The following is a 25,023-nucleotide window of genomic DNA, read 5'->3' on the forward strand; positions in this document are numbered from 1 at the left end:
ACTGTGCGTGCCAACACCCGTCTCTTTTTTTCTTTTTTGTGCAGAATATTTATAAAACTTTAATATTTTAGGTACTACAAGAAGCTAAAATTAAAAATTCGCAAAATTAAAAAAGTTTGCAACTGAAAACTCGCTAAATCAAGACCCTCTATCATTGTTCTTTCAGCTTTTTGTAAAATTAAAAATCCTGCGGAAATCTTCTAAGATATATATGACGTTGCAACGTAATATCATGCATGTGTCACCTTTAAAACAACTCCATCGACTTGTCTAAGAAATTTAAAGGGATACAACCCTGGAAACGAGGATGAAACAGCATTAATCTAAAATCACAAACAAAAAATTCAAACGTCATTAGCGATTTTATCAGGAGTGCAAAGTTTATTACAAACACATACATAATTTGTCAAACAATACAACTTTTTCAAACTTTTTTTGTGACATGAAAATGATATTAATAACAATGGCGTCTTACTTGAAAGTGCGCTTGTATGTCATTTTAGTGCAGTTCACAAAATAGCAAAAATACCAGCACATCTCTTCTCAAGAAAAGCATAAGTCCCAGACAATTCATCGAAGTTTAAATGATGTAAGTGCTTTCTTGAAAAAAAATGCTTTTTAACAAGTTCTGTTTCGCTTAAACAGTATTTTGTTCATTGATAACTCTTATTGGTGCATTATCCTTTGCTGATGTTTTTTTTATTAAAAGATGGTGCAAGGATGTTTGAAATGTGAATCCACATACAGGCCAATCACTTCTACGTAATTTCGCTCTTCTTTGGTACATTTTCCCTCTTTTTGTTCGGCACTGCGTTTTCATCAGTGTTTGATATCGCATTTAATTTTTCTGTTGAGCTATGCTGTCGATCAGCATTTATCTTTTCAGATGTTTTTTGTACCAAAGGAGAAGAACCTTCCACATCTGCAATTTCAGATACGTTTTGTTTCGAGGGAGGAGCGTCTTTCAGCTCAACGCGTTCAGTTTCATTTTGATTGGCTGAAGATTTTCCCATTGTTATTTGGCAGAAATTACCCGTTGGTCCAATCACAGCGCAAAGCGGCAAGAAGAACATTGTACTAAACAACCAACTAATCATCATGACCAGCATCAGAAACTGCGCCATCTGTATGTACACTAAGACGCTTGAAGGTGTCATCACCAGACCTAATAAACAATAACATCTCTCAGTACCAGTACTTTTAAAAAAAATTATTACAAAATATTGAATTTCACAATATAAAAAACGGTAAATAGCATTATTTTCTAATTGAATGCGCTTGACCGAAAAAAGCTTTTTTATTTCCTTAATTTCTGAGACAGGAAGACTCAGGAATTTCGACTAGCAGTGTGTCATCTTAGTTCAACCTCGTCCCTATGTATGTTCGTATTACCGTCTCGGATTTCAGAGAAGAAATTAGATGCCCGGGTACGAGGTCACCACTAATTTATAATAAATACGTTTCCAAAATCGTAGCTACGTCAAAAGTGAAAAACATCAGTCTAGGAGGAAACATATCCTTGAGTCCAATGTTGCAGCTACCAACCCATTCAAGGTCAAGGGTTAAATAAGACACCGATGTAACACCAACAATATCACCTTTTCAAAACAAAATATTTATCTCACGGTTCGAGAATTAATTGACGTGTGAGCGCTTTTTTGGCCTTGCACGTCCTTTACAAACTTAAAACCAAGTGACCTGTCTTGTCCATAAACACAAAAATATTCAATTATCAAACGCGCTTTAATTTTTCAATTTTTGTAAAATACAGATGCTAGAATAACACATTACCTTAAGTTTAATTTTCGCGAATTTAGCGAATTTTAACAACATTCGTTAAACTTGTCTGCGTAGAGATCTTTTATCAGTTAGCGAGAACACTTTTTTGCAAGTTAAAATGCCTTAATTGCGCGGAATACCTTAACATTCGCAAAAATGATCTTCGTGAAATGTGTTTTTGAACCTCATGCAAATAACTCTTCGCGAGTATTTATCAACTTATAGCAACTTCGTACTTTATACTATATGCAGAACATTTTTATACCTCCTGCTGCGAAAGATGACCTATACACCAGTCACCAGTGGAAAAATAACCCTTTCTACCTGCAATGAATGTTGTGAAAGCTCCCATTAAAATAGCTGGTCCAATGTGATTTATCGCACTCTTGACGCGCTCGACTCGGTTATTTTTAAGTAAAGACGTCTTATACGCGACACTGTAATGGAGAGTAAAATCAGCAGATAAACCAGCTGCGACGGAGAACACAACAGACTCCATGATGTTTAATTCCCATCCACTGAGCACGAGTATTCCAACAGTGACGGAGATGATGAATGAGATAGTGAGGATGGAGTAGATGCTGAGGAGCACATTTAAGGTTGTGAGGAGAATGACCACAAACGCAACAGCGATAGCGATCGCTAGAAAAAAAAAATACGTGACTATCGATAACTTACATAAGTCGGATAAATTACTGTTTTAGAAATCTGAAAATCAAAATGTGAACAGAGCTATAACTTTCAGACCGTAAAATGTCTTCTTTATTAAGAAAAACTTTCGCGGTGTAGTAAACCCACTGAATTCGTACATTTCGCAGAAATAAACTTAAATTTACGAATTGGTGTTGATAGATAAGCACTTTACCTAGCGATTCTTTAGTTCCTTTAAACAAACTGATTTGGAGATCGTAAAACTGTTGATCCATATACCAAAAGCCTTTAAACGATGTTTTGCTCATCTGAGTGTCGAACCACCTCTCCATTGTATTGAATAATTCTTCGTTGTATCCATAAGCATCCGTGGTGCGATGCGACGATTCGACGTACAATATAAACGACAACAAATTATTACTGTCGTCAAACTTAGCGCTTGTAAGCAAAGATTTCTTACGTAACAAGCAAGTTAAGAAATCGTCTTTAGGGACGGGAAGCGTGTAGTTGCAACACGTGGAATTACAAGTTGAGGTCAACCCAGTGAAGAAAGCTTCAATAATATCACAGGTGTGGGATGATATATAAAAAGTTTCATTTCGTATGTTTGTACAAAAACTCCGTAACCAAATTTGTTCGTTTGCAATATCTAACGGCCCGTCATACTCTAACGTGCCCAGATCGTCTGGATTGAACTTGTTACCGTTATCTACCGGTTTTACTCCAAAAACAAATCGCAGCTTCTGGTTACCTTTACTTGAACTAGCACTAAACGAAAATTTCCTTTTATATGTTAACTCGAATTGTTCGAGGGAGTTGGAACTAGTGAACATTTGGAATTCACCCGTGGATGGAAGACTTAATCCAGGCTCTATAAAGGTGACGATAATTCCACCAACGCCGATGCAAAAAAGAATAACAATCCAAACGAATCGCAACTTAAAAATAATACCTGGCAGATATTTCTCAAAGATTTTCTCGGAAACAATATCTAAGACTGCTTGTAGCTTAGTAACAAATGGTTTTGATGTTTTAAGTTCGACTTCTCTCTCGGAGATCTCCTGCATGTTGCCTGATGCTGTGTGTTTATAATTCCGGTCCTGATTTTTAACTTGCGGTCGAGATTTACAAGTACTTGGGCAACAAGCATGCATGCATTTTGATAAGTATTTGTCGTGGATAATAACAACAGCTGGAAAGAACGTTACCATCAACAAATAGTTAACAATAATGGCGGTTCCAGAGTACAAACCAAAACATTTGACACTCGTCACACTAGAAGAGATATTCGAGTAAAACGCTGCTGCGGTTGTTAATGATGTCACAAACATAGCCAACAGAGCGTGACGTAATGTATGAGTGGTCCATTTTATCAAATATTCCACGTGCTCAGCGGTATTTGTTATAACGTAAACAAGTTTGGCTTCTTCCCAGATCCCTGTATAGACAAATGCATCGTCGGCGCCGATGCCAACAATAAAGATGGTTGTCACCATGTTCAGAAACGGAAAAAAATCCATGTCAAAGACACGCCCATAAACAAAATATGAAATGATTGTGGCAAACAGAACACAACCTAACGTCATTAAACCGATGAAAAGGGAACCCGAATAAAACCAAATAAATAAGACAACCAAAATGATAGCACTTATGATAAACAACGATTGCACGATAACTTCTGTTTGAAACACGTGGAACTTAAATCCCTGCATGTTAAAAGCAACAATTTTCACGTCGTTATAAACAGCGTTATCGAGGTCTTTTAAACTTCTATCGTATAAAGTTTGAAAAAAATCGTAGCTTCTAAAATCATACATATCCATGCTTGTCACGTGACTTAAAGTGGTGACGTCATTCGAGAATGCAGTATCAGTTAAAAAAAAGAAAACATTGTAAACAAAAGTAGCAAAGTCTTGTTTATGTGGTATGTTGACGTGTGAACGACATGAAGTAGTAACGCTAGCACATTTTACCTCATCTTTTATGCAATTCTTGTACTTCATATTCTTATAATTTGCCACACAGTTTTTTAATAGAGAAAAGAATTCATCAATATCGTTCTGCGTTATACTCATGCAGTCTGTTTTGTTGGTAAGTAACGCTATGTAATTAGGAAGGTGATGAGTTGTATAAAAATAGGTGTGATACCCCGCCTCGCTCTCAATTTTCTTTTTATGCATCTGACAAATTGTTTTCATATGTTTTATTAAATTCCCTCCACCGCTGTGCTCATATACCATAACAAAATCGCTATCAATTTTTACTTCTCGCAAGTTTGTATTCCATAATCCGTTGTTAACGCTTCTTCGACCTCGTTGCCTTCTTGGCACATCGGCTGTGTTTACAAAAGCAATACCTCTGGAAGAGATGGTCGTTCCACGTGCTTCAAATCCCTAAAAGTAACAAAAAAGAATGTTTTTGTTAGTTGCGTCACAAAAAAACACATAACCAGTTAGAACAACCTCTGGCTAAGATCTGAAGTTCATTATTAATCGGAAAAAGTCTATTTATAAGAATCAAAATAGTGAGAATATTTTAATCAACTTTTACTGCTGCAGTATATTTACTCAAAAGGAGAGAAATATGACTATTCCCCCACGATTTTAAAGAAAGTGTTATCTGCTGTAAATTGAAGTTGTCTGTTACTTTTTGTTGGTTACACACAAACTAAAAAGATGACACTTTAGCTCAATATCGAAATTATCGCTTCCCCTTTCGTCGCATAAGAAACTTTTGGTATTAAAATCATGAAATTGTTAGACAACCTACCTGGCCAAAATTGTTGATAAAATTTCCAATGCAACATAAGCTCATAAGGTAAACAAAGATGCAAGCCCCCCACTCCCCCCCTCTCCCCCCTCTCCCCCCATGTTAAAGCCAATGGCTGGCTGTGGGTTGAGTGACCAGCTGCATTTTTCAAACTGTGACAATGACTTCAACATTGAAATGGGGGCAGAGGGGGACTGGAAACTAGCTAGTATTCTATAAGTGAAAACCTGCACTGTTTTAGTATACACATACCATAATTTTGCTGGCTAGTTTATGTCAACAAAACAGAAAATCTCTACACATGGGACCACAGAAACAAAAATAATGATAATAAAGATAATAAATCCACGTGTTGGGCCTTTTCTCAACCAATTTTGACCAGGATTGTAGACTACTACAAGACCCTTTTGTTTGGTTTTATAAAAAAGTGTAAATTGATAAAAATTTAAAGTGAAAAAGTGACAAACCTTCTTTAGTGGCATGTTTGCCATAATTGAAAGAAAGATCAAATCAGCAGTTGTAATTATACCATGCAGAATGCAGTTATTGTTTTAGTACATAACATAATTTTTCGAGATGTAAAAATTCAGTTTGTATAAACTACAAATCAAAAATTTAGAGTAAAAAAATTGCCTCTACGCCATTCAATAGAATGGTTTGAAAGATATTCGTTAAAAAGGAAAATTTGCGATTCTCAATTTCAATCGACAGAATCACTGAAAACTAAATCAAATAACAAGATGTATGCAATGAAGCCATTTTTCAAAAATAACTCGCAATATTTTATTATGAAGAATATTGCGAACACAAGCATAGGTGATAACAAAAAAATGCATCCTTGCCACTAGAGATCTTGTCCTTCCTGTCAGCGACACATACGTTTTTGCCATATAGAATTATCTGGGAACGAGGTTTCACAAAAAACATCTATTTATAGAAACGTTATTGTTGATAAAAAAAAAAATGAACACAATGACAAACCTTGGTTGGATCGGAGAAGTCTGGAAAATCTTTTGCACCAGTAGCAGGTAGCACGCTTAATATTCCCGAAAATATTATTGTGACAATGAGGAGGAGAATAATAACAAAAGGATATTTAACCAAGAAGGTGGAGTACCTGTCAATTAAAACAAACTCTTTAGGCAAGGAAAACATTGAGTGACGTCATAATGAAAGGATAAATGAATAACAGATTTGTTAAACGAATTTCATTCACGCGATTGAAAATCATCTGCAAACGCTAAAAACGTTTTTAAAAAATCTATAACGAAATTATAGGGTAACCTGAATCTCTGCCTCTGCCAAATATGTGTTCACGTGACCAATGATATTATTTTGGATGTTACATCTAGTTGTTTGCCGAACTGACAACAAGGGGGAAAAAATCTCATTGGGTTCTATGTAAACAATGTCGAAGTTTTACTGTCGTAAATAAAAACAAGCGTAAAAGAGGGAAATAAATATTTCAAACAAGTGTAGAACTTACGGCTTCAACAATCTTGCCACAAAATCATTCTCTTCTTTCTTTCGCTTTTTCTCGTAAAGACTCAAAAGTTCTTCATCGGGGATTTCCTTCCCCATGTCTTCCTTTACTTCACTTTCAGGATGGATCTGAAAATGATGGAAACAAAAAGAAACATATAAATACTTCTATTGCAATGCAAAAAATTGGAGAAAAAAAACATAATATAATGAAATAAAGTATAGAAATGGACGATAACTTTAAAACAAAATAAAGACGTAGATTGCATTTCGACTCTGAAAATTAAAAAGCAAAAATTTCTAACTAATAAAATTTTTGCCAGTCGTTACCAGACAGCAGTATGTTTTTCAACAAAATTATTTTTTTAAACTCGAGTTAGAAATAGTTTACCATGATAAATCTCCTTCTTTGACACAGTAGAAAAAATTTAATAAAAAAATTTATTATTTATGGTAGCTTTTATTTACGTTTCTTATATATATAATTTGCGTCAGTTTTAATAATTTATCATTTCTCTTCTGAATAAACGTTTTTCGTTTAGTGGTTTCTTCTTGTTTTGAAAAACACAAGTACAAAGTTGTGAACAAATTAACTGATTTAAAAAACTTTTTTCCTGGAAACTAGGTTGTTATTATTTCCATAATGAGCAACCTCGTCTCCATCCTATTCTACGCCTATGATATGCTAATGGGCGGCGAGTGCATAAAGCAGACACAGAAAAAAAAATCTGAATAATCGAAAAGTAACTCCCTGTGCGAATTAATTTTCTGTTACACGCTCATTAAAAATTGCTATGAAGTGTGCATCTATAAAGTGTGCATCTATAAAGTGTACATCTATAAAGTGTGTATCTATAAAGTGTGCATCTATAAAGTGTGCATCTATAAAGTGTGCATCTATAAAGTGTGCATCTATAAAGTAAGCTCTCATCTGATTTGCACGCCATTAAAAATTTATGAACATGGGAAAATTCACTTTCACGAATTTCAGTCTTTTGGCCTGCAGAATTCAGTATCGCGAATCGAAAAAATTCCTTTTTTTTATAACGTAAGTTTAATGGTAAAAAAAATGGCGGATAATCAATGTAGGAGATGTGTGTAAATGTTGCTATGAGACAAGTAAAAAAAGCATCGGAACTAGGGTGTTTAACAACTCCATCCAAACATACCTGAATTGATTGGCTTTTGATCAATAAAAACACAACGACGAAACCCAAACCGTACCGATATACACAGTTTTTACGTTGTCTCCACCGCAGGTACTATTCCTAATTTAAACAATACACATTTTGATTGCAGGTGGAGGTCTCCATACTTTATTAAATGAGTCGAGTTTGAAAACTTTGTCAGAGAATTTACTATGCTCCTTCTTCACAAGCATTTTTGTGCATTTTAAGATTGCGATATGCTAATAAATTTGACAATTTTTCGCTTTAGTTCCCACAGCTGATTTTCCACTTTTTGAGATTGTTCCGAAGATTTTATATAGGATGAAGCGACTTCAGTGTTGGAAACACTGTTATCAACGTGGGTCCTGTGTCCTGAATATATACATATATATGTATACACCAGCATTGCCTACCCAACTTCCCTCACATGGCATGGGTTGACCCGTAGCTGTGGTAAAGACACTTGCTAAGCATGCCCGCGCTGTGGACCGAACCACGGACCCTGTGATTGCGAAGCGAACTCCATAACCACAAGGCCACACGCCCAAACCGTGACGTGCGCGTAAAGAACAGAATCTGGAAGAATAATATAATATAATAATTATCTTTTAATCTTGATATGATTGGTAATTTACAATTTGATAAAAAAACACGTGCGTGCAAAATATACCAAACAAAGAAAAGAAAAAAAACATGATGTCTTGTCATAATATCTACTGTCAAAACGAGATTATTTTTTATATCGCATTGCGTGCGTCTTGCTACTTGCGCAGCTAAGCTACCATTTTGCGTGACAGACAGACGTATACGGGTATTTTAATATAGATAATTTTAATGGTTGGAAAGATTCAGACTACTTACTCAAACGAAAAAAAGAATTTTTGTTAAAACACTATATGGGAAGTAGTTATTACAACAGGTGCTTTTGTGTACATATATAGTGTTTATTGATACCTCGATTTATTGATAATAAGAGACGATCTACAAAATTACATTTTGCAAAATGAATCCCGAAATAAAGCCTTCAACTTTGAGTTGGCTTTAAAAACTTGATTATATCTTTTAAGAATTATCCATTGGATCGATATTTTAGGATAGTTTGCTGACTTAACGAAATGGATAAATTTATGTATGAGTTGAAAGGCGAGTGAAAAGTTTCAAAGTAGAAAATAAAAAATATATAGCACCTGTTAAATAATTTATAGCAGTTTACAATTATAATATAAAAAATATAATATAGGCATGGCCCTAATTAGCGTTTTTACTTGAAAGCTGGGTGAAAGCTTCAAAAAAATTAACTCAATTTTAATTCAAATACATTACTTTGTAAAATCAAATTGATGTTAATGAGCCAGCGTATTGCAAAAACAGAAATTTTCCAGGATTTATTGACAACCTGGAAAAGCACTGGCGACAATACATTTTACTTACACTATGCTATTCACAAAAAAATAAACGAAAAAAAATTAAATTTTTGTTTCAAACCAATCATCCGTTCGGCCATATTTACATTTGCATACAAAAATAATAAATAAAATATACCACATATAAATATATAATACTGACTAATTAGAATATTCTCAATGAAATGATTCATTTATCTCGCACACTCGAGTCTTTCGTAGGAGCACAATGTCCGCTGTTTAAAATAAGACTTTTTTATGGAGAGGGTGTCTGCAAATTTTATTTTATCAATTTTAAGTTTTCTTGAGTGTTCAAAGCCCGGCAGACACCATGAATTAAATAGATCACGTGATCATCTGCTTAGAGTGGGTATCGAAAAAAGAAAGTTCACGTAACATACAAACTTACTATAATTCCTCCTCTTCATTATATTCACCCTGGATCATTAATGAAAGCCTATCAAAAACACACTTGATTAACAATTCTTTTAGTCTTATTCTTCCTCCTTTACCAGTTTTTGGTGAACACTCGCTCGAACCAGTCACCGGGTGTCAGTTAGTTTTTTCGATGGTAAACACTGGCTTGGTGGTAAGCATCAGTGGCAACAGGTCATTCGGTAGGGCCGTAGTACACACCGCCGGCCGTATGATTTGTAGGCACAGGTTCCATTTCAATTCTATCTCTTGAATTACTTCGAAATGACGCTCTGGCTGATTTCATTTTATTAAACGTTAACTGACACGTGGTACCAACTGGACCAATCACAGCGCAGAGTGGCAAGAAGAAAAATGTGCTGTATACCCAGCTTACAAACATGACCAACATTAGAAATTGTGCCATCTGAATGTAGGAGAGAATGGTCGAAGGAAGCATCACCAAACCTAAAAACAAATTCACTTTCTTATTGATACTTTTATTTACGAAGTTTTGTTGAAAAACTGAGTTGAAGTGTAGATGTTTAACAATCCTTTAAAAAGTGATCTACACCAATAAACGTGTAGTGACAACAAAGATTTTCGTTTCTACTAAAAATATCTCGACTGACAATGTACGACAGACATATCATGAGAAATCAAAAACCTGTTCAAAGATCATGCCTAAATTACCAAGGTTCCAAAAAAATACCTGCAATGAATGTTGTGAAAGCTCCCATTGCAATAGCTGGCCCAATGTTACTTATCGCACTCTTGACGCGCTCGACTCGTTTGTCTTGTATTATGGATGTTTTATACGCGACACTGTAATGTAGAGTGAAATCAGCAGATAAACCAGCTGCGACGGAGAACACAACAGACTCCATGATGTTTAATTCCCATCCACTGAGCACGAGTATTCCAACAGTGACGGAGATGATGAATGAGATAGTGAGGATGGAGTAGATGCTAAGAAGCAGGTTCCATGTCGTCAAGAGGATGATCACGAAAGAGACAGCGATAGCAATTACTGGTAAGGAAACATTCAGATAAAGATTACCTTCATATCAAAAGTTCTTCGCGTCTAGAAACTTCGAGCCATTTGCAAAATTTATAGATTTCGCGAAAATTTAGTTTTGTGAAGGATGGAATTCAGATATTATATATATTATATATGATGGACGAAAAATTAAACTTTTTATGCGTTTAGAGAAGAAAAAAAAATATATTTTCATAATAATAATAATTTATGCACGCTTTTTTTAAAATATACTTTATAAGAATAGGAAGCTGGAGTTTTTGGGGTAAAAACAATAGGTCTATTGTTTAGAACAACAGAGAAATAAGAATAATAACCAGCCTAATTATAATTGTGGTATTATTGTAAAAAGAAAACCTGTAATATATTAATATTTGACCTTTCATTTTGGGTGTCTGTTTTCCTGAAGAATTAATTTCGCGAATCAGTCAATTTCTTTTTTTTTGCGCGGGTCCTTTAAAATATTAAAAGCACTTTTTTCTTTTCAAAAATATATATAGATTCTTTCGAGGAAATTTTTTTGCTACTATGGTAACCTATGGCGTCATCCTGCGTGGCCAGGGAGCAAACTTTTTTAAGTTTATTTACCTCCATCTCAAAATGAACTGTGCTACCATAACCATTTCAGTAAAGAATATAAATTTTCTGAACATGAAAACTTTCCTATTGTCTATTACATGATTATATTTTCTATGGATAAAATAAGACATACCTAGCGACATTTTAGTTCCTTCGAAGAGACTTTTTTGAAGGTCGTAAAACGTTTGATCGAGATTCCACCATCCATTGAAAGTTGTAGAAGTTACATTACTAAATTGCGTACTAAACCAGCTATCGAATGCTTTAAACAGATCTTCATTATACTGAAATTCATCAGAATATGGTTTGTTGGTAGACAAGTCAATAACTAATGTTTTTAAATTGTTGCTTTCATCGAACATCAGACCATAAAATGAATAACAAGAAAAGAAAGAAACACTTTGATGAAAACAATCCAGGAATTCGCTGCGTGGTAATGGCAACGTTTTGTTGCAACATTTACTGTGACCGGCAGGACAATTTTGCTCTAACATCAAAAACAACTTTTCAATGCTCCCACATGTCGACGAGCTTCGATAGAAATCAGCATTCTTCAGATTAACACAGAAATTATAAAGCCATACTTGAACGGAGGCAACATCCAACGTACCAGTGTTAAGTTCTAACGTGCCATGGTCGTCAGGGTTAAACTTATTTCCATTATCGACTGCTTTCACTCCAAAAGAGATATTTGAAAACTGATAAAAACCACTGCCACTCCTGCCAAATGCAAACATTGATTTGTAATTCAAGCTATACTGCTCAAGTGAACTTGAGTCAGTAAACATCTGAAAATCAGATGTCGACGGACGCTTCAAACCCGGTTTACCAAATGTGACGACAGCTCCTCCGACTCCTAACGTTAACAACACACCAATCCAAATGTATTTGAACTTTAAAACAACAAGTGGAAGATATTCGTGAAACACTTTATCCGATGCAAAATTAAATACACTTTCACACTTTTGCATCCTTGTGATTTTATTAGATTCAACATTGTTCGCATTCAGATCACTCCCATTCGAGCTTGTGATCTCTAACGCAGCCTTTCCATCGTCTGCTACAGCAGGTTGTGCTTTGCAAAGGTTTGGACAGCAGGAGTGCATGCATTGTGACAGATACAAATCATGAATGATGACACACGCAGGAAATAATGTCAACATTAGTAAGTAATTGACAATGATCGACGTACCTGCATACAAACCGAAGCATTTCACGGATGTGACAGGCGAGCTGATGTTGGCGTAGAAGGCAGAAGCAGTCGTCAGTGAGGTAACTAACATAGCTAAGGAAGCGTGTCTTAAGGTAGAAGTCGTCCATCTGACCAAATACGCCTTATGGTGCTGGCTGTTTTTGATAACGTGCATTCTTTTGGCTTCCTCCCACATGCCCATATAAACAAATGCGTCATCAGCTCCAATACCAACGATGAATATCAGTGTGACCATATTGAGGAAAGGAAAAAATTCCATTTGAAAGATACGACTATACACAAAATACGAAATAATAAGAGTCACTAAGATGCAAAAAAATGTGGTCAGTCCAATGAACAATGAACCAGAGTAGAACCAAATAAATAAAATCACTAATACAATCGCAGTGATGATGAACAAAGATTGTAAAATTATTTCAGTTTGAAATAGATGCAATTTAAAATTATAAAAGTCGAATCCTTTCACCTCAACACCATTTAATTCAGCATTATCTAAATTTTTCAACTTATCATCATATAAGGGTTTAAAAAAATTAGCTTGAACCGTATTGTATTCCCAAAGCCTGTCAATACTATTTGTTAATTTGAGCTGAGTTACATCTTGGACGAAACCTGAAGGTGTTAAGTATTGAAATGTATTGTAAAATATATAAGCATGTGTTTTACATCTATCGGATGTAATCTCTTTACACTCTCCACTCGTGCATGACTTGAGCGCCCCGTTTGTGTAAAACTTGACACAAAGCTGCAGTAGATAAATAAAGTATTTTGTATCATTTTTGTTGATGTTTTGACAATCAGTTTTATTATTCACCAACGCAATGTAGGAGGGTAGGTGGTGTGAGTCGATAAAATAGTTGTTATAGCCTGGATAGTCTACCAGCAATGATTTGTGTAGGTTGCAGATGGTGGACATGTAGTCAAATAAATTTACATTTGCATCTTTGTGTCCATAAACAAAGAGACAATCAGTAGCAAATGATCTCAAGTCTGTAACTGTTGATGATGACAGTCCTAAAACATCATTTAAAGCACAGGCTTTTTTTAACAATCCACTACTGTTCGAGGATTTTTCTAAGTTGGTTAATGACTTTGCACGTGACGCTATGGTTGTTCCACGTGGTTCAAACCCCTAAAAGTAACATTAGGACATTGAAAACTTGAAAATAACTTGAAATTGAACATTAAAACCAAAAAAAGTAATAGTTTTACTGTTTTCAAATGTAAAACTACTGTAATGCCTCAACCCGTCCCCTTAAGTAAACTCCCTCACGACAGATTTTTTTGATAAACGCTGCCTATATTAGATATCGTATTAAGTGACGTTTTTTAAAACTTGATGCAAATGTGTTGCCCTTGACGAATAGAAATATTCATTCATTCATTCATTCATTCATTCATTCATTCATTCATTCATTCATTCATTAAAGAAAATTAGTATGAATATCAAAGGGCGACAGACCAACTTTAGCCAGTAACAACAAGAATACAATAATAACAATAACAATATATTATCAAGAATAATAATAATAAATATGAGGACTCTCTAAGTACTATAAAAAAACCTCTCGAATTCTAAAAGTTTGAAAATGTCACAAAGATATTATTGCAAATTACAATTTACACCAGTCCATTTATTATTATATTCATAATTTAAATACCCCTATAGAAACTTGTTTAATAACACCATGAATACCTTCGTTGGGTCAGAGAATTCTGGTAACGGAGGTGCTCCAGTGCTTCCTATAACACCCAACACAGCAGACAGCACGACAATAACAAATAATATACAGAGAGGAATCCATGGATAATGAACTAAAAATTTCGAGTATCTAAAAATGAAAATTAAAGAATTGAATCAGAATTGGTACGGGCGACACCATCATAAAAAAAAAAATTATCTTACGGTCGTAACAATTTTGTAACTAAATCATCCTCTTCTTCATTGATAGTTCTTTGGTTGATACTGTGTGTAACTTTGATGTTCTCCTTCACAGGTGTCATTGTTATATCATCATCAATTCGATTAACCTTAGAAAGTAAGAAAAGTGGGACCTGATTAAAAAAGAACACAGAGGAGTAATGGTAAAAAAAGCGTATGAAAGAGTCTGGTCCATTAAGTGAGTGAAACTGATCAAGGTTTCTTTTTTATATTTTTTTGAAGACTGTATTGAGAAAAAAAATCAGAAATTTCCTCATTTCCCTTAAAAATAATTTTTTTAAAAAACATTTACCTTCCCAAACATATCAGAGCCTATTATTTTTAATCGCCTTTCTACACCATGATTATAAACAACCTCGAACAAAATCTTTTTTTTTTTTTATATTGAACCGAAAACCAACACATATTATATTGCCTAATTATTATTTAAACTTCCATTTTCATGCAAATTAAATATTTGAATGTGTTTTTTTATGTAGAATAAAAGTTTACCACAAAATAATACAAACACAAAAATAATCTACAAAAAAGATAAATATATATATGCAGCACTACTTTTGATAACTTTGCATGAGTTTAATGAGGTTGTATTATCATAATTCTTATCAGGGTGCTAGAACACAGCTTAATTTAAACCATTCGTTGTAAAAAAAGACTGTTTGCTCAAATTGATAATTTTTTTCATTAAATTTGAGAAGTTCATTAGGGAGGGTGATTTTTTTAAAAAAATCAACTCGTAATTGCACATGTAAAACTTAATATTGGAAATATCATAAAATTAAAACTAAAATTTTCGTTTGTGCATGAAAAATATTTTTAGTTTTTAACAACTACATGTTCTTTTTTATAAGAAAATTTTTTATAAGAAAATGAGCCTTAAAAACCTGTAAATCTTAAGAAAATTTTAAGAAAATTCCCAGCCTCAGGGTGTTAAGATCCAATTTTTGGAGACCTTGATATACATTTACAGTAACTAAATCACCATAATTTCAAAACATATCGCAATCAAGTTTCTTATACACCCTAACAAAGTTTTATCCTAAAAATAACAAAAAAGTCTTTTTTCTTTAATAAAAATAAAGAATGTCTCAAATAAAATACATAACTATAATGTTATTTACAGTTGTTGATGAAATATCGTAGTTATTTATAAGGAAAACAAATAAAATAGAGGAATAAAAATTTAGAAAAAAATTAAGAAAATTCAGCCTATAGCATTTCCTAAGAAAATTGAGTCTAGTTTCCTTTAAAAAAAGGTTTATTATTTTGAGTTATTTTTAAAATATTTTTTTAAACATTTAAATGGAAAGTCCTTACAGGTTCGAATATTTATGTTTTTTAAAAGAAATACCATTGGAATCCATAAATTTTAATTCCTTACCCAATTCAATAATTAAAAATGATCTTTTGTCTATGTGTTCATTTTCAATTATACAATAATACATGGCGTTATAAAAACTCTTAATATGTTGCTATTAAACGTATGAAAGCATATTGCTGATGAAAGTAGAGAGTTTGCCAACGTGAGTTACAAAATTGCCAGTGTTCTAATAATGCAGAAATTGCACTTTTTATGACAAGGCATGACCAAGTCGAGGCTAGCGAAAGATAGCATACTAAAATTAACGTGTTCAAGATGTGCACATTCCATTGCATGCCATTCCTGACCAGACTTGTTTACAAATCAATGTATGTTGAAAGATACCTGATATACAAAAAAAATACGTTCTAAATTTAACATCTTTTTTAGTTCATTTTTAATTTATTAAAATAACTAAATTTTATTCAAAGTAAATAATTGTATCACTTTAAAATGTACAAGTTGATGGCAGAAAGGTTGCTTATGAAAGTCTTCTGAAGTTCTTGTTAGAAATCGAGTGACAATTTGTTTTAAAATTTATTGACAAATTTCTTAAAAAGATCGGTATCGTATAGTTGTTGCGGCATTTAGCTAATGAAGAAGTATTTGAAAGTAAGAGATATCACATCAAACAGAGATGGCACTTATTTTCCCAGAGATTTTCTCGCTTTTGATTTGGAAGAAAAACAACGAAAAATGATCAGAAAAAAATTGTTGTTTTTTTGTCTCTGACATAAAGGCCTGCCTACAAAGAAACAATAATTAACTTTAAAATATATTCCTATATAAATTTGTAAGTCAACATCGTAAAAAGGTTTTGTCAGTGTCCTTAGCCAACATAAAATAGTTCTGAAACAGGGTATTCCTTATGAATTTGTTTCACTAGACAAGAATGAATGTCTTTTCATGTACAGTTTTTGTCTCTAATTATAGAAGAAAATTAGCACTGATTTTGTAACTAAGGTAGCTTTTATTTGAATTAAATCATTTAGACCTGTGCAATTTGTGATAAAGGTGCAAATATTTAACTTCGCGCCTGGGGCTTTGCTTTATCCGTTTTTAGTAGGCTTGGGATGAAGTTTTTTGATGATATTTCTGAATACTTTTTTTTCTGGTATAATTGTTGATGTTTTATGTTGCTATTATTTTGCTATAAGGAAGTATCGAGATGGTAGAATGTGAAACCTCTTAAGGTATGTATCGAAATTGTCATTTTATTATCATTAAATAATCTAATTCTGTATATTCATTATAATATATATTTTTTTCTTCTTACAAATTCTAAATCGATTGAAGAATTGATGATGATGGGGGTGAGTCTAATTTGAATAGTAACAAGGTCGCACCAATGGAATCACTGACAGTATTGATTAATTTTTAGGTGTTCTTACACCAATTCATTTTCAAATTTGTTACTATCAATGCTTTGTCTATAAGTTCCCTCAAGACGTCACAAAAAACAACCTATGTATTTTTAGCTTTATCAAAGGTAATCGTGGATGGTTGTTACATGGTTAACAAGGTGAAATTTATAAATTTGATCAATAAATTTCTTGTATATAAAATAATGTTTGTTTCTACTTTAAAAATGTAATAAACATGTTTTTCTTCAAAACATATTCTGCATTTATGTGTAGCTCAAATCTTTTATAAGTACTTAAACATGTATTATTTCACAAGCTGATACCATACTACACACATACACAGTTAGTTTGGGATAGCATCAAAAAGGGAATCTGTCTCATTTATTATATGATTGAAATAATAATTATTCCGTTTTTCAATGGCTATTTGAAGTTAAAATTCACATAATATTATATTTAAGATAATTCAAAAAGTTTGTGAATATAAATAATTTTTTAAAAAAGAAAATTTTTTTTGCAGAAATTAATTTATTTGAATAGTAAATTTTTACAGAAACTAATTTTTGCAAAATGGACTAAAAAATTCAAATTTGCAAAATTCGCTTAAAAAATTAAGCCTGAGGCTGTTGCGTACATAGAAAAAAGCAAGAAGAGAGATCAAAACATGCAACCTCGTCCCACCCTGTCTCTCACCACTAGTGCTGCGCTTATGTTTGTCTCACCGTCAGCTAAACAAAAAGAGACAACATGTCCTCAGATCCAGATTGCAAAAAACATTCATATATATCTATTTAAAAATCAAACCTTTTAAGTAACACACTTGTCACGATTTTAGAGCTATAATATTATTATCTTTCACTAAAATAAAATAAACAAATGGCTATTGTAAGAAAAATATAAAAAACAAAAGTTTTCTGCACACCTTTTTAATACAACCAACCCAAGGTTTGTTTTAAAACAGAAGACAATGACTCACTAGGTTGCAAAAAGTTGGAGCTTGTGAAAGCTAATTCTTTTTCTTCTTTATTGCATATTTATAACTTAGTATATCTGCTAACTCCGTAAATTAAAAAATAAACAAGCTGGCTCTATATGCCTGAAGGACAATTTTTTTTGAAAAAATAACAAAGAAAATTCGTGTAGATAACACACCGACTGAAAAATCCATCTGTTGAAACGCGTAAAAAAGGGTTACTGCAACCTTAAAGACTCTCTTTCAAAATAATTTTTTTGTTTTTATAGTGTTCTTTATCATATGCTTTATAGTACTTCATAACAAAGGCTTTTATAATTTTGTTCCTTTTTCCACGAATATAAGGGTTGTGTTCGATGCTGGTCAAAAATAGTGTGACATTTTTTTTTAGCCTTTTTTACAAAAAAGTGGATAAGTGTGAGTTGCATTGTCAGGCAGTGTTGAAAATTTAGGAGGACATAAACCTCAATAGTACTAACAACTCCAGTAGTTTGAACTTTGAAGTTAGGTGTTATTTTGTGGGTTACAGCTGTTTTTTGATCCTGAACTTCGATGTAATCCACAGAATGGACAAAAAGTTCAGTGGTAAAATACAGTGGGTTGTGATGTTTAATGCTTATTATTTCAACTCACATAATTAGGTGTGCACTTTTCTGATGTTTTAAGTGTGTTTTAGTTGGTTACATTTTGGGTATAAGAAACATATTTTGATTATTAGTGTTATTGTAATCCACATTATTCAGGAGTAAGCAATGTTGCATGAAAATAAAAATTATTACAATGTATATAGTTATTATCAATACAATTTCTTCCGACTAGAATTAGGTGTGTTTATGTGGGTTACAGGAAGTAAATAGTAGATTGTTTAAAGGGCAAGTGCGATGCATTAATAAGAGGTATAATTATAGAGGGTTAAAGTAACTATAGAGGGTTAAAGTTAGTTGATCAAGTAACGAAAAGTTATTGAAAGAGTGATCGATAAGTTACTTAGAGAAAGAATTGATATAGATAAGGTGCAATTTGGCTTTGTTCCAGGGCATAGCACCAATATTTTTAGTATTTAGAAAAAAGAAATAATCTCTAATTCGTTCTCTATTTAGAAAAATCTTTTGATAGAGTACAACGTAAAATTATTTAGTGGGCTATGAGAAAATTAGGTGTGTATGAGTTAGTTAAGACGGTACAGTCCAGCAATGCTATAAGTCATGTCAGGATTACCAATTCACATTGTGATGAATTTAGCGTAAATGTTGGTGTACATCAGTGTCCTGTACTTATCCATTTGTTGTTTGTTTTAATGTTATAAGTACTGTTGATGGAGTTTAGAACAGGTTGTCCATGGGAGTTTTTGTATGCATATAATTTGGTTCCCATAGCAGAGTGGGTGGAAAAATTAGTTGAAAATTTGGTTAGGACACTTGGAAAGGAGGGGGGAGGATAAATGGGTGTAGAGATGTGTAGAGACTTGACAGTTCCAGGGCAAAGCCCAGAGGTAGAATTGGCAGGAGGTAATAAGGACAGACTCATTGCAGAGAAATTTAGGTTTAGATCTAACACAGTCAAGATCAGATTGAAAGAGGGTTAAAGAGGGTTATTCATATATATATACCCGGCACAACCCCTAATATTAAAACCCGACAGTAAGCAGAAAATGATGTGTCAGTTTCTACATGGAATATAAGAGCAGGTGACTAAAATTCTGTAATCAATTTAGTCTTATCTTAATAAATGTTTGAAATTACTTCCCTGTGTGGCAATACGCATCTGAATGAACAACATATACTGTGTGTTGTTTGCTTTTTATTCCATTGATAATTCCTAAAATTTTGGGTTTACCCTGCAGCATGGTTCACAATCTTTTTTTAATTTCTTGTGTACCCATATTATCGTTAAATAATTTTGTAGTCAGCCTGACATAATCAAAGGCCAATAAACTTTGTCCTGTGTTTTACTGATGACCGAAAGCCGGGTGGCGTAAAGTTGTATAAGTTCACCAACATTTCAGTAAAATATAAAGAAAACACCATACACTTATACTGCAGTGCTGTTGTTTTTACCAAACAAGAGTCAAATTTGTGATAGATACTAAAAGTAGGAACCAGCAGTAACCAGCAGTATTTTGAAGTAACCACCAGAGAACCACCAGTATTATGAAGTAACCACCAGAAAATCAGCTGTTTTTTTAAGTAACCACAAGAGAACCAGCAGTTATTATTAATTTACTCCAGATAAGGCAGCAACAGTGGCGCAAAGATGTTGTAATTTTTATGCACAACACTTCATGACCTTAAAACCACCAAATATGATAAATAACAGAAAATCGTTTTGCAATTGTTTCGCATTTGTTTCATAATCGTAAGTATCCTAAGTATCCGTAGAATTAAAGATGTTATCCAGATAAGAAGATTGAATTGGCTGGGGCACTTGGAAAGAATGGAGGAGAATAATTGGTTAAGAAATTGTCGAGACTTGATAGTTCCTGGGGCAAAGGCCAGAGGCAGACCGAGAAAGACTTTGCAGGAGGTTATAAGGACAAACTTGATAAAGGGGAAGTTGAGTTTAGATCTAACACAGTCATTGATATACCCGTCCAACCCATGCTAGCATGGAAAACGGACGTTAAGTCGAGAATGATGATGATGATGAATCGTCTCACAATATCAACATCAATTCGTTTCAACAGTTTGTTTCAGTTCAAATCGTTTCAAAATCGCTTCAAATTTAACACCATTATTATTATTATGTTTATCACACGCACCGATTTCTAAAGAAATTTTATTATCAAATTATTTAAAATATTTATATACATAGATCTACGGCGATGTTTTAGCTTCCTACGATCCTGTTTTTATAATTTGTATACGATCTCCGGCAATGTTTTAGCTTCCTACGATTGTGTTTTGATAATTTTTAAACGATCTACGGCGATGTTTTAGCTTCTTATCATCTTATTTTTATGGTTTTTAAAAGATCTACGGCGATTTTTTAACTTCATACGATCCTGTTTTGATAATTCTTAAAAGATCTACAGCGATGTTGTAGCTTCCAACGATAGGATTTTGATAATATTTAAACAATCTACAGCGATGTTTTAGCTTCCTACGATCGTGTTTTGATAATTTTTAAACGATCCACAGCAATGTTGTAGCTTCCAACGATAGGGTTTTAATAACATTTAAACAATCTACAGTGATGTTTTAGCTTCCTATACGATCGTGTTTTGATAATTTTTTAAACGATCTATGGCGATGTTTTAGCTTCTTAGCATCTTATTTTTATGGTTTTTACACGATCTACGGCAATGTTATAACTTCATACGATCGTATTTTAATGGTTTTTAAACGATCTACGGCAATGTTTTAGCTTCCAACAATGGTATGAAGTTAAATAATTAGTTTCAAGCAATTAATTTATCACGTTTTTATTGTTTTTTAAATGTTTTGTGAGAACAATTCGCTTCAGAATTCGCTTCGAAATTCGTTTCAAAAGTTATTTCTGCATTCGTTTCAAATTAGTTTCAGAATCGTTTCCCATTCCTATCCCATTCGCTTCCACTGTGTATCATTTTTAAGTTTAGAGTTTAAAATAAAATTTAATCTTTCACAATCGTTTCAAATCGTCTGTAAACGACTTTAAAAAATGACGATACGATCTTGAAATGATCATAATCGTTTTAATTTGTATAAAATGTGAAACGATTGTTAAGACGGTCCCTTATTTATTTATTTTGCCGAAAGACAATAACGGAAACAAGAAGAACAGAACGAAAATAGTGTTTTCAGGATTAACCGGGGGGGGGGGATCCGCCCCTTCCTGATGGTTTTTTTAATAACTCCTGATTGCTTTCTTATATGGCTATGATACTTACTGAGTTTCTACATTTATCTATTAGACACCTGCATGCTAAATTTTTAGGTCCCATACCTTTCAGAGGCTTTGATATTGGCCATTACTCGAAACTACCCCTAAAATCTCTATGAAATCCTTATAATGGGGAAAATATAATAACTTCTGTTAGGATTATCCTTAGAACTTGAAACTTGCAACACAACTTTGTTTCATCAAGAAGAATCATTTTGAATAATTTTGACACGTGACTAATCCGATTTCTTGATTTTGTCGGATTTTACCCGAAAATCGGAAAAAAACGGATTTTCGCTCTAGAACAAAAGTAATTATATTTTAAGCAGATAGTGGTATTTTTAACAATTTTCAAGCTTCTGATGACGTCACAGAAAATGTGCTGACGCAAGCAAAAATTTATTGCCGCCATTTTGTTCCTTTTATGACGTACTATAAGTGTGCTAAGTTTGATTCAATTTAAACAATCCTATAAAAAGTTATTGAGTTATTGAGCGAACATACTATGACCGGGGGGCCCCCGTCATAGTTTGTTCGAAAAACCCCGGACCGAATAGGGTTAAAGTTCATTCTTTGAAATAAAATGTAACACGTTTCCAGGAAAAAACGTTCATATCAAAAGCATAAATTTTTAACTTGAACAAAAACCATGTGAGAAAATATTTTCTGTCCGATGCCACGATGTTTCTTCACAAAATTTATTAATTCATTTGAATTTACTTTCTCTACTAAAAGAAAAAAATGTCTTGTTTTGGACCCTTTTCCACCCTTCGTTAAAATACATAATCTGACTGAGCGGAATAATTTTTTAGGAAGCGTTGAAGGAAGTGTGTAATCACTGCGAAAAATAAACTAAAATTTGCTATGGAATTCCTCAACAGTGTATACAATGGCAGTAGAGTATCTCTCACGCTCTATGACTTCAAACTGTGCAGTTTATTAATTCATTTAATTCATTCGACCTTTAACTTTGTCTCGTTTTGGACTCTCCTCCGTGTAGTGTTTTATGTTATATTTGGTTTACAATTCAGATATTAGTCCATTATTTAAAATATTAATTTTGTTTTTGATAATTCTTGTGTGTGGTTTTAAAAGCCTTTTGTTTCAACTGTTGCATAAAGCCTGATGTGTTTCCGCCAAATTTCCAGGCCTGATAAAGTAAAGACTACAACGACCAAAGAATTAAGTTAAAAAATCAACTTAACTTTTGAAATATTAAAAATTTTGTCATGATTAAAACCTTATCTTTAAAGGAGAAAATTATAGCTCTGTAGTTAATAAAAACCAATTCCAGCTTCTTTTAGATCGTTTATTCCTTAAATGTAGCTATAAATTAAAGGAAATAGTCAATTTTTTTATGTGGTCATTCTTTTTTTTTGCCTGAGATGCGCGAGCATATATGAAACTTTGTAAACATTCACAACTCATATATACAAGATTGTTTTTAATAAAAGAAGAAAATTGACACAGATGCACACACACACGCATTGAAGAGATAGACATCCATAGCTATGTTGATAGAGAGTATGCATCAATTTTCCTGGATATGAGAATTAATAAAAAATATGGTTGGCTATACCTTGTCGTCAAGACTGAATCCGTCGATTATACTTTAGCACTCAGATACTATGGCCATAGCTAGATATATACTATATTTTAGATAGTCGTGATGGTTTAATTTGACTTGAACTGATTTTTGATCAGACGGAGCAGTTTGTAGATTGTAGGCGCCCTATTGAATATGGAGTGCCATATATGTCAAAAATTTGTGTTCACCTTGTTTGTGTTGTTAAGGTGCCGTCACATCGCACCCTTGCCCCCAGGGTTTTTTGCCTGGGGGGTTGGGCACTTTGTTTAGGTATTGTCGAAATATATATATTGTCCAAATATCAAAGAGTATTCAGTGAGCCAAAAAATGTAGAAGACATAACAATCAACCTACCCCAACACACATCAGAAATTCCAGAATTCCACTTCTCTCAAAAAGACATCATCAATACTCTCGACAACTCTGCACCAGGCCCAGATGGCTTCCCAGCAATTTTTCTGAAGAAGTGTAAAACATCGCTATCTGTACCAGTTCTTCTGGTATGGCAAAAATGTATGGACTGTGGTAAAATTCCCCAAATTTTAAAGCACTCACTAATCACCCCTCATTTCAAAGGAGGAAAGAAATCTGATGCATCCAATTACCGCCCAGTAGCCTTGACATCTCATATTATCAAAATTTTCGAAAAAGTCGTCCGGAATCATATCACCTGCTACCTTGAAGAAAACAAGCTACCAAACAAAAATCAACATGGTTTTCGTTTTAGTCGGTCATGTCTTAGCCAACTCTTAGGCCACTTTGATAATGTGATACACTTTGTTGATGGAAAACTAAATTGTTACATTGCATACCTTGACTTTGCGAAAGCCTTCGACAAAGTGGATTTTACCATTGTCTTAAAAAAACTTGGAATCAAAGGAAAATTATTTAAGTTTGTTGAAGCTTTCCTGACAAACTGCACCCAATCAGTCATGGTCAATTGAATGGCATCACATCCTGTTGCTGTTATTTCAGACGTACTCCAAGGTAGTGTGCTTGGACCACTTATCTTCATTATCCTCCTTGGAGATATAAACTCAAATGTCAGTGACAGTATTGTACGTTCATTTGCTGATGATACAAGGGTTACCAAGAGCATCGGCTCTCTCAGGGACATGGGCAAGTTGCAAAGTGATCTACAGCAAATTTATGAATGGGCAGAAGATGCAAACATGAAATTTAATGATCTAAAGTTTCAGGTCATGCGTTATGGCACGAACGACACCCTGACAAATTGCACATCGTATCTTTCCCCCTCTGGATCCATCATCACAGAGGGAGAGGAACTGAAAGATCTTGGTGTCATATTATCCACCAAATGCTCCTTTCATTCCCACATATTGAAAGTAGTAAATGACAGTAAAAACATGATGTCTTGGATTTTAAGAACTTTTTACAACAGAACGAAGGATCACCTTATGACTATGTGGAAATCTC

General features: G+C 33.5%; 2 protein-coding genes across 10 annotated transcripts; both read right to left on the reverse strand.

The window, feature by feature from the left end:
* Nucleotides 1-8: 8 nt before the first annotated feature.
* Nucleotides 9-7,224, reverse strand: LOC130645929 (protein dispatched homolog 1-like). Of its 4 annotated transcripts, XR_008982760.1 has the most exons (7): nt 7,073-7,224; nt 6,686-6,810; nt 6,181-6,316; nt 2,645-4,823; nt 2,104-2,421; nt 476-1,165; nt 9-323 (listed from the first exon to the last, which is right to left on the reverse strand). XR_008982760.1 is itself a non-coding variant. In XM_057452055.1 (6 exons), exons 1-6 carry the CDS (start codon nt 7,073-7,075, stop codon nt 759-761), a joined length of 3,168 nt encoding a protein of 1,055 aa, XP_057308038.1. In that variant the 5' UTR covers nt 7,076-7,224; the 3' UTR covers nt 352-758. The 4 variants fall into 4 exon arrangements, 3 of the variants coding, with proteins under 3 accessions (XP_057308038.1, XP_057308047.1, XP_057308054.1); XM_057452055.1 differs by lacking the exon at nt 9-323 and having other exon boundaries at nt 352-1,165; XM_057452064.1 differs by lacking the exon at nt 9-323 and having other exon boundaries at nt 352-1,165; nt 7,012-7,112.
* A 2,087-nt stretch (nt 7,225-9,311) lies between these two features.
* Nucleotides 9,312-23,717, reverse strand: LOC130645950 (protein dispatched homolog 1-like). 6 transcript variants are annotated; one of them, XM_057452100.1, is made up of 7 exons: nt 23,578-23,701; nt 17,836-17,892; nt 14,405-14,529; nt 14,195-14,330; nt 11,419-13,630; nt 10,380-10,697; nt 9,312-10,135 (listed from the first exon to the last, which is right to left on the reverse strand). In XM_057452100.1, exons 3-7 carry the CDS (start codon nt 14,500-14,502, stop codon nt 9,864-9,866), a joined length of 3,036 nt encoding a protein of 1,011 aa, XP_057308083.1. In that variant the 5' UTR covers nt 14,503-14,529; nt 17,836-17,892; nt 23,578-23,701; the 3' UTR covers nt 9,312-9,863. The 6 variants fall into 6 exon arrangements, with proteins under 6 accessions (XP_057308083.1, XP_057308076.1, XP_057308069.1 ...); XM_057452093.1 differs by having other exon boundaries at nt 17,799-17,892; XM_057452086.1 differs by lacking the exon at nt 17,836-17,892 and having other exon boundaries at nt 23,578-23,717.
* Nucleotides 23,718-25,023: the final 1,306 nt, after the last annotated feature.

This window comes from Hydractinia symbiolongicarpus, chromosome 1 (assembly GCF_029227915.1).
Source record: "Hydractinia symbiolongicarpus strain clone_291-10 chromosome 1, HSymV2.1, whole genome shotgun sequence".
Taxonomy (NCBI): Eukaryota; Metazoa; Cnidaria; class Hydrozoa; order Anthoathecata; family Hydractiniidae; genus Hydractinia; species Hydractinia symbiolongicarpus.